Source organism: Durio zibethinus, chromosome 23, assembly GCF_047325235.1.
Source record: "Durio zibethinus cultivar Kanyao isolate XHJ-2024 chromosome 23, ASM4732523v1, whole genome shotgun sequence".
Lineage (NCBI taxonomy): Eukaryota > Viridiplantae > Streptophyta > Magnoliopsida > Malvales > Malvaceae > Durio > Durio zibethinus.
Window position 1 is genome coordinate 12,335,894 of NC_143184.1, and position 8,967 is coordinate 12,344,860.

The 8,967-nt window shown below is 25.6% G+C and overlaps 1 protein-coding gene across 1 annotated transcript; it reads right to left on the reverse strand.

Moving 5' to 3' along the window:
• Window positions 1-280: 280 nt before the first annotated feature.
• LOC111313595 (carboxypeptidase) lies at window positions 281-2,569 on the reverse strand. Its single transcript, XM_089753072.1, has 2 exons — window positions 2,181-2,569; window positions 281-776 (listed from the first exon to the last, which is right to left on the reverse strand). Exons 1-2 carry the CDS (start codon window positions 2,431-2,433, stop codon window positions 622-624), a joined length of 408 nt encoding a protein of 135 aa, XP_089609198.1. The 5' UTR covers window positions 2,434-2,569; the 3' UTR covers window positions 281-621.
• Window positions 2,570-8,967: the final 6,398 nt, after the last annotated feature.

The window sequence follows — 8,967 nt, forward strand, 5'->3', positions numbered from 1 at the left end:
TCACATTTAACCATGTAAATTCTAATAAACAGACAAGAAGAGACAACTTTCTTAAATCATTAAATAGAAGTTTCAACGAATAGAATAACATTTTTGTGTTTTGTGCAAGGATCAAAGGCAAACAAAAGATGGAACAACTCTCTTTTCTTATGAAGTTACTAAATTATATTTATTTTTTCATCAAGATAATTTGTTATAAAATGTTAGAACATTCAAATTGATATTGCTAGAATTAAAAAAATTAGAGGGTAGTGTCCTAACTATTCAAGTTTTATAAAAGGAATGTTCAACCAAAACAATATATTGCAAACAATAAGCATTTGTACTCAATTGGGATTCAGTTGTGTAGTTACAAAAACATATGGGGATGGCATGCTGCAGGTGTTCTAGCATGTAACATTTTAACGTACACTCGAGGTAAACAAATGTACTTAACATTCAATGTTGGATCTTCACTTAAAATATTTACAAGGCCAAATGATTTCAACTCACAACTAAGAAAAAGATGCATTATCACATGTTTTTCTACCAAATTTGAATAAAATGTTCATCTAATTACACAACGTAAAAAAAAAAAAAAAAAGACAACCTGGCATTGGTAATGGAAGATAGTGAACCACCTTAGTCATCATAGGAAGCATGAGGAGCAGCAGTACATCCAGGATCAAATGGATCTTCAGAGCCACAACAATGCCAATATTGAAAGACTTTGCCCGAGTCAGGAGTATCCATGGTGCCCCCAGCGTACACACTCTCAAATTTCCTCTTTGTTTCCCCTGATAAAATGTAGTTAGAGGTAAGGAACAAACTGCAGTTGCTTCAGCATAACAGAATATTCTGATAATGTGACCTCAAGATATGGAGAAACTTAAATTTAAAAAAGAAAAGAACAAATTTTCAAAGTGATCTATAAAGCAAATTGACAGCAAAAACAGTTGCAAATACTTCAAACATGCTCAAATTCCATCTCTTTTACAGTAAAAATTTTCAAATTTTCTAAGAACAGGTCATTAAGTAGTTGAGGAGCTGCAAAAGTATTCAGTTTTAGACTCACAAATATCAAGGAACAGGTTTTTTTTGAGGAGCAGGTTTATGAGAGTTGTGATTCAATGAAAAATGCCAGACGGTAGAACTCTATGCCAATTGTGTCTCTCACAAAGCCAAATGTGGTAAGATTTTAACTAGAATGAGCTCATTATTACAAGTTATCTCTGTTATTCAACAATTAATTTTGCAAAAGAGTTAATGTTATGAATGGCTCCTAAACTATAATCAAACATTCAATGTGGTACCTAAACTATGAATTTGTTAACTAATGTAGTACTTGAAGGATAGTTTGTAGGTCACATGTCATCATTTGAAACTAACCATATTAGGGATGAGTAGCACTTTAGCTATCAGATTCATAGTACAAGTACCACATTAGAGATTTTTAAAGTTAAGATACCACATTAAATATTTCACTATGGTTAAGAGCCATTCATGATATTAATCAGTTGGAAAATGATTGCAACATTATGGCCAGTCTCATTTGGCTGGAACATAAACTGTTCACATCCGTCACTTTTCCGACACCTAAAATGTCAATGAAAAATCCATAATAATATTCAGCCAGCAATTCTATTACATCGAAATAGCTCAGAACGAGCTATCACAGAGAACAGCACAGAGATATAAGATCCACAAAAAGTAATAAAGGAAACAGCAGCATTTGCACAATCCTAGACAATCAGGCTGCTAATATGAATTAATTGATGCTTAAGATACACAACCTTGACAAATTTTCTTCACATATGTACATTATCAGGAAAACAGTTATCCAAAGAAATAAAAAGTAGCATTTTCTTCAACCTCACTGTGATGGGCAACATGTATCAGAATCACTAATGCCCCATAATCCGAAAATTGAATTGCCATTATCGTGCATATCCATAAGTCAGACTGTCAGAGCAGAAAATAACATCTCTAAGTAGATTAATCAGTCCACCACCGACCGAACCACTTTTCAAGTTCTTTCTCACTAATAACTTAATAGCTTACAAAACCAGAGTTCTGTCAGAAATACTTGCTATGCTTACATGTTGACAGTGTCAAGCAGATTAATTTTGCAGGTACTACATAAAAAAAGAAAAGTCAAAGTGAGTTGAATCTTTTGCATAGAAGCGTGGCAAAAAGGTTACCTCCAAAATGGGCAGTGTGGAAACGGCAAGCCCGAGGGTGATTGAGCAAAGGGTCGAATTGAGTTTTGCAGTTTTTGCATGTTTTGAGATTTTTGGTGGTGGGTTTTGCTGTGCAGAGAATTGGAGTTGGACCCAATTTGGGTAGTGTTTGGGTGGTTTTAATAGAACATAGGTAAGTGTTCAATCCCTGATGAATGAGTGGTGGTTTTTTGCGAGCGTATGGCGAAGGAAAGAGTGGGATTGCTAGAGCCATGTGATAATAATCCTCTTCTTCTTCTTCTTCACCCTTCGGGCTTCAGGGTTGGCGGTCTCCCGATTTGGGTTTTGATTTATTCGTTTTTCCGTTGCGAAAAACAATAGCAAAAAGAATCAAACTGCCAGGCCAGGTCCAGGTTTTCACCTCTTTTTTTTTTTTTTTTTTTTTTTTCATTTTGGCTTAATATTAATAATTTAAAAATAATGTTAACCAATCAGATATTCCAAAATCTAAAATATAAGAATAGTAAAAAAAAATAATTATATAAATATTATTTAAAAAATTAACCGTAATTTTCAATTATTTAAATGTCAGTTTAATTGCAAAAGAAAAAGAGAGAAATTATAAACTTATTACCATGCAATTTTTTTAAAAGGAAAATTGTTTCTCCTTTTAATATAAATTCTGAACAGAAGAAGAAAATAATATAGAGGATGATCGATTACATTAGTGTAAATGTTACATTTTTTAATTTTTAAATTAAAATTATTAAATTTAAAAATATTATTTTAATTCAAATGAGTTATGAATTTAATTTTAATTTAAAATTTTAAAATAATGTAAGAGAAAATTTTAAAATAATGAGTTATGAATATTATTTTAATTCAAATGGAAGCTTATTCAATAATATAAGATATTTTTCTTAATTACCTAGTTTTGATCCATGTGAAAAATATTAAAAGAAGAGAAATATTTTATTATTGATATATACAAAAGAATTAGAGAGGAAGAAAAAGAATCCAGACCTTGAATTTTTTTTTCTTCGAAAAAATGCACTTTGAACCTTGATAAGGGGCGCAGCCAAGTATGATTTTAGGGGTCTCAAATTTTAAAATATTATAATTATATATGTTTAGAATAGTAAATTTTTTGTAATTTTCTTATATTAACTCCATTCAAATTCGATAAAAACATAAAGTGAGTGAGGGGTTAATCAAATAATTTTTTTTCATTCATTTTTGTAAGGATAATATTAATATTTAATTTCAAATAAGATAAAAAGTCTTTATACCTACTTGTAAATATAATGATATGCTAAGAAGATATGAATAATACCCAAACAATCTTTCAAACTTTGTTAAAGAAATAAAATAAATAATTGATATTATATCGTATTAAATTAAGATTATCAATTCTTACTTTATTGTAATTAGAATTTCGATATTATAAAATATTGAATTTTTGTTAAAAACTTCTTAGTTTGATGATGTAATTTATTGAAAATTAAATAAATAACAAAAACAATAATAAAACAATATCCAATTCAATTTATAAATTTAAGAATGATTATATTATAAGCATGATTGTATGAGATAATATCACATTATAGTAATTTTTTATTAAAGTATATTTTTAAAATATTTAAAATAATTGAATTTAATTTCTTTTAAAAATACAATATAAAAAGTACTTATGTGTTTATATAATATGATTTAGGGTGAGTTTGGATGAAGAATTTTGAAATTTGAAAAAATTTTGAAATGCATTAATTCGAAAAAACAAAATTTATAATTGCACTGTTTGGATAATTATTTTTTAGAAAGGAGCTTTAAATATTATAATTTAATGAGATTAAAAATAATTATAATCGATAAATAATGATATTAGGATAAAAAATATAAAAATATATATGCAATATGAGTGTTATTAGATTTGTAAAAATGAGTAAATATTATTAATAATATGAAAATTTTAAAAAATAAATAAATTTGATGATGACTTTTTGTAATTAAAAATTGAAAAAAAAAAAAAACAAAAGTTGCTTAAGAAAAAGAAAAATATTAAATGTTGACTTCTTACCATAAAAACAGAAAATTTCACAAATTTTACTTTTTTAGATGAAATTTGAAAACCCTTCAAAATTCCTCATTCAAATTACAGGAATTTTGACAATTTCAATTTTTATTTTACCAAACAAAATAATTTTATTTTTGAATTTTAAAAATTTCTCTACAAATAAAATCTCTTCTTGAAATCTCTCATTTAAATGCACCTTAGTGTATGAATATGACTCCACTAAAATTATTTTTTTAATACACCACTATTAATAATCTATATAACCTTATATATAAAAAAAAATCTATGAAAGAATTTGATATGACACGTGTTTTCTTTTTTTTTCCTTTTATACTAAGTGTGTTTTTACTGGATGGCAGTTTTCTTTGTTTTTTTTACTATTTTATGTTTGACTTGGTGGAGGATGAAGAAGTTTCTTTGACAACTTTTTTTTTATACTTCCGTATTTGAGGTCCTCTCTATTTTTGAAGCTTTTTTCTCCTATATGTATGTGTTTGAAAGAGAGTTATTGCAGCGTTCAAGACAAGCTTTTTTTTGTGTGAGTTTTTCTTTGGTTATTGCTTTTTTTTTCAACTGTTTTTGGGTACAAATTTTTGTTCTCTTTTATTGTTTCGTTGAATGTGGGATTTGTTTTCATTTGGGTTTCATTGTCATTATTTTGCTATTATAGATTGTAATTTCTTTTAAAGGAGTTTGATTATTGAATGGGTTTTAGGTTTTGCGATTGAGAGGTTTGCAATTTTGTCGTGAATGTATTTTTTTAGAAGATTTTGTCTTTACATATTGTAATCTTGAATGAAAATGAGTTTTAGTTGTTTTCATTAGCTATGCTTTTTATTTTGGATACTTTTGGTATGAAATTAAACAGTAAAAAAACTAATTGTTGGATTTTAATGATATTATGAGTTGTTCAAAATTTTACCAAAAAATGCATAGGTTTGATGTGTACTATTTAAAAGCCTTGATTTTGAATATAAGTTTTGTATGATTTTAAGTTGAATGTGATGAAAAGGAGAAACAATTTTTGTTAAGTGATTTGGTGGACCATTGTGGGTGCACTTGAAATTTTGAGTTTATTGCCTTGTTTTTAATGTGATTTATGTGTATAGTTAATGAAAAAAATTTGTTCATAACCAAAGAATGAAGTTCAGCAAGTTGAAAATGGCTTAGGAAAGCTGTGGTGTTCATAAAACTATTGGAGACATATAGATTAGGTATTAGATGCACTCAATCCATCATTGTTAATTGAACTAATTATGAGTAAGAAGTTAGTATTTGATACATGAAAGGTTATTTTCTCAAAAATTAACAAGTACAAAGCAAATAGTTAGAAGTAGAATAGATCGTAACATGTAAGGATATCTCGCTCAATACTTAGCTTGATTTTATTAAAAGAATATGTTTGTTAGGCATTGTAAATAATGAGAAAGTTCTTGGTATTAAGTTACTTAGGATTATATTGGAAGCTAAGTGTTTGATTACCTTAATGTTTTTCCAGATGGGAGAACCTAAGAAATTTAATGCACCTACTATATATACATCTCAATCAATATTGCAAACAAATATTGGTGATTCAACTGAAAACCATGGACCATCACATGCAGTTCACATTTTACCATCAGATAGACCAATTCATGCAACTGTATCTTTTGGAAGCTTTCCAGTTTCTTCGCCCCTACTCATGTTATAGCAGCAGGTACAAACTCCCTTGCAACATCAATTACCCTTCAGTGATGTAAAAATGCCTACAATGTCCACTGGATTGCCAAATAGTCATCTAGCAAGGTATTCGTCTTCATTTGCATATGCTAGGGTTGAAAGACCACAAATTAAGTTGGATGAAGGATCAAGTGTGGCTTCTTATGTCTCTCAAATAGCAGGTAATTCTTTCTTCCACCATGTCTCCTTCCCTTAGTAGCAAAGAAAATTGAAGGACCCTATTTACATATCATTAGGAATTTTTTAGGCTTTGTATTTAGTATTATCTAGAGATTTGATAATATAGCATACTTCTTTTTTCCATGAATGTGGGAATGGTTTGCTTATCTTGCAATGATGTTCTATTATAACTTTCTAATACAGTCATATTATTGCCCAACTTAATGTTAACTTTCTCTTAAATTATTAGAATTTTTTTAATTGCAAGTATTTAAAGGAATTCATAAATAACTTATTTGTGATAGGTTAAGACATAAAAAATACGAAATTTTAGTTAAAAAAATCTAGATCTTTTTTTATTTATTTAGGGCACATTTGATTTTAGTGGTTTTTTTTTTTCTTATTTCTAATAATTTGGTTTTTTTAAATTGTATTGATTTTTCTTGAGTTTAATGTGATACTTAAGCTTTATTAGGAACTGAATTTATGAGATAGTTTTCATAAGCCTTAGAATTGTTTTAATTGTATTTGTTTCTTATTTAGATTTAAGGATAAAACAGTCATTTTATGCTTTAAACTGGTGTTCGCACAAGAATCCTTAGAGATAGTTATAATATAATGTTATGATGATACTGAAGTTGTTGGTTTTTTCTTTAATTTTTTGGCAAAATTTTATGCTATATTTATCTTAATGATTACACTGCATGCACTAGTAATTATAATAGACGTTAGAAATTTGAAATATATTTTTTTATTTTGTTCATAATTTTTACAAAATCCTTAGATTTAAAATATTTATTAGCTTAAGGCTATATAATGTTTCTGTTTAACAATTTTTTATTTAACATTATAATCACTCAATCAAATATTAATTCAATACAATACAAAAAATCAGAGGAAACCAAACCCCAATTACTAATAATAGAATAATAAGTAACCCAAGCCTTAGCTATTAACTAATTAGTAGGATTTTTTTTTTTTTTTTTACTTTTTTTAAAATATCAAGACATGTAAGCATGCATACTCAATATATTCACATATAAAAGTATATATATATATATATATATATATATATATAATTCATTGTATCTTACTTTTATATATTTTTATCTCCTAATTTTAATATTATATCATGTGAACTTTGTTATGTAAACATAATTCATTTGCCATGTTAGATATTATTTTTATTCTTACCATGTAAGCATCATTCATTTATTTCTTCGATATAAATTTTCTTCAATGGCATAGCCAAAATATTATTTAGTGGGGTCAAAAAATAATTACATTATTTATTTATTTTTTAATCTCTTAAAATTATATTTCTTTTTTTTTTAAACACCTGATATTATTTTATCTTTTTCAATCATTTATTACTTCTTATTTCTTAATCATGAAGTTAAAAAAATAAAAATTTTAAATAATAACACTGTTATTATAAAAAAAATGCAAACAGCAAAAAAAAAAAAAAAAAGATAATTATCTTATATTACAAAGAAATTTTAATTTCATAAGTGAGATAATTAGAAAGTTAATGTGCATTCGTTAATATATATTTAAAAAATAATAAAATTTTCAAGCATCTAATCTCATTTACAAAGTATAAAAACTCGATCATTAATATCAATAATAACAATCCAAAAGAAAATATTCAATATAAATATTTTTTATAATTATCATAAAAAGTTTTAATATTTTGAAAATTATAATTAATATATCAAATGTAATTTTTTAATAATATTTAATCAAAACAATTATTCCTCAAACTATCTCCTCTTAGTTTAAGTAACAAAATTTTCATTATTTTCAATGTTAGAAAAATTTTTTTTGTACATTGCTAATGAGGCTTTTACTTAATGGCAATGAAAAAATCTTACAACTTTGATATCTCAAATTTAAGTTTCACTATATGTGAATTGGATCTAATTTTATATTGTATTTATTTAAATATATGCTAGTCTATTTGATGTAATTTATTGATTTCTTATATAAAATATTTAAATATGATTATACTTCCTTTTGTACAAATATCTTCGTAAAGGAAAGAATTTTTATATATTTGTAATTTCAATTAATAAAATCGAAACTAATGTTATTATTGAGTGCATAAATAGGAATAATATTTTTCTAACTAGTCTTAACTATAATTTTTTATGATTTTTATTTTTTATTAAAAGTTTATTTCAATAGACGATGAAATTTATTTCGATAAAATTAAAAATAATGATAAAAATAAAATTAATTATTATAATAATGAAATTAAAATTAATAGTACGATATATACTTAAATGCAAAAGCAATTGTGGGAATAAGCTAAATTAAAATAAGAGGAAAAAATGACTTTTCAAAACATTATTAAAAGTTTTATATAATAAAATTTTATATTATTTAATATTTATAAAATTTATTATATAGAAGTTGTTAATAAATAATGAAATTTATTCAAATGATTTATTAATTTATTAAATAATAAAATTTATATATTATAATAAATTAACAAAATTATTTCATAATTTCTAATAAAAAAATCAAAATGAAAAAAATAAATTTAGGGGCATTTTCGACATAATAATAAAAGTTAAAGGAGAAAAAAGAAAAAATAAAATAAAATTTTTTAATGACCGCTCACCAACTAAACGAAAAATAGCTAATTGATGATTGACCAGGTGGTAATCTCACTGTAAAACCATTTGGATTTAAAATTACAACAGACATTTTTTCATGACAACTGCATCGTCACTAATGGTGCTTCACAATCCAAATGGGCCTTGAATATATATATATATATATATATAGCAATAAGCTGTGTAAATGGTAGTATTAAGTTGATAGATACCAAGCCTAATTTGAAATCTGAAA

What these genes read in the sequence shown, in the direction of transcription:
- LOC111313595 (XM_089753072.1), bottom strand. Translation starts at nt 2,433, where the DNA reads ATGGCTCTAGCAATCCCACTCTTTCCTTCGCCATACGCTCGCAAAAAA. An exon ending in CCACACTGCCCATTTTGGAG is followed by an intron (nt 777 to 2,180) that starts GTAACCTTTTTG and finishes ACATTTTATCAG; the next exon opens with GGGAAACAAAGAGGAAATTT.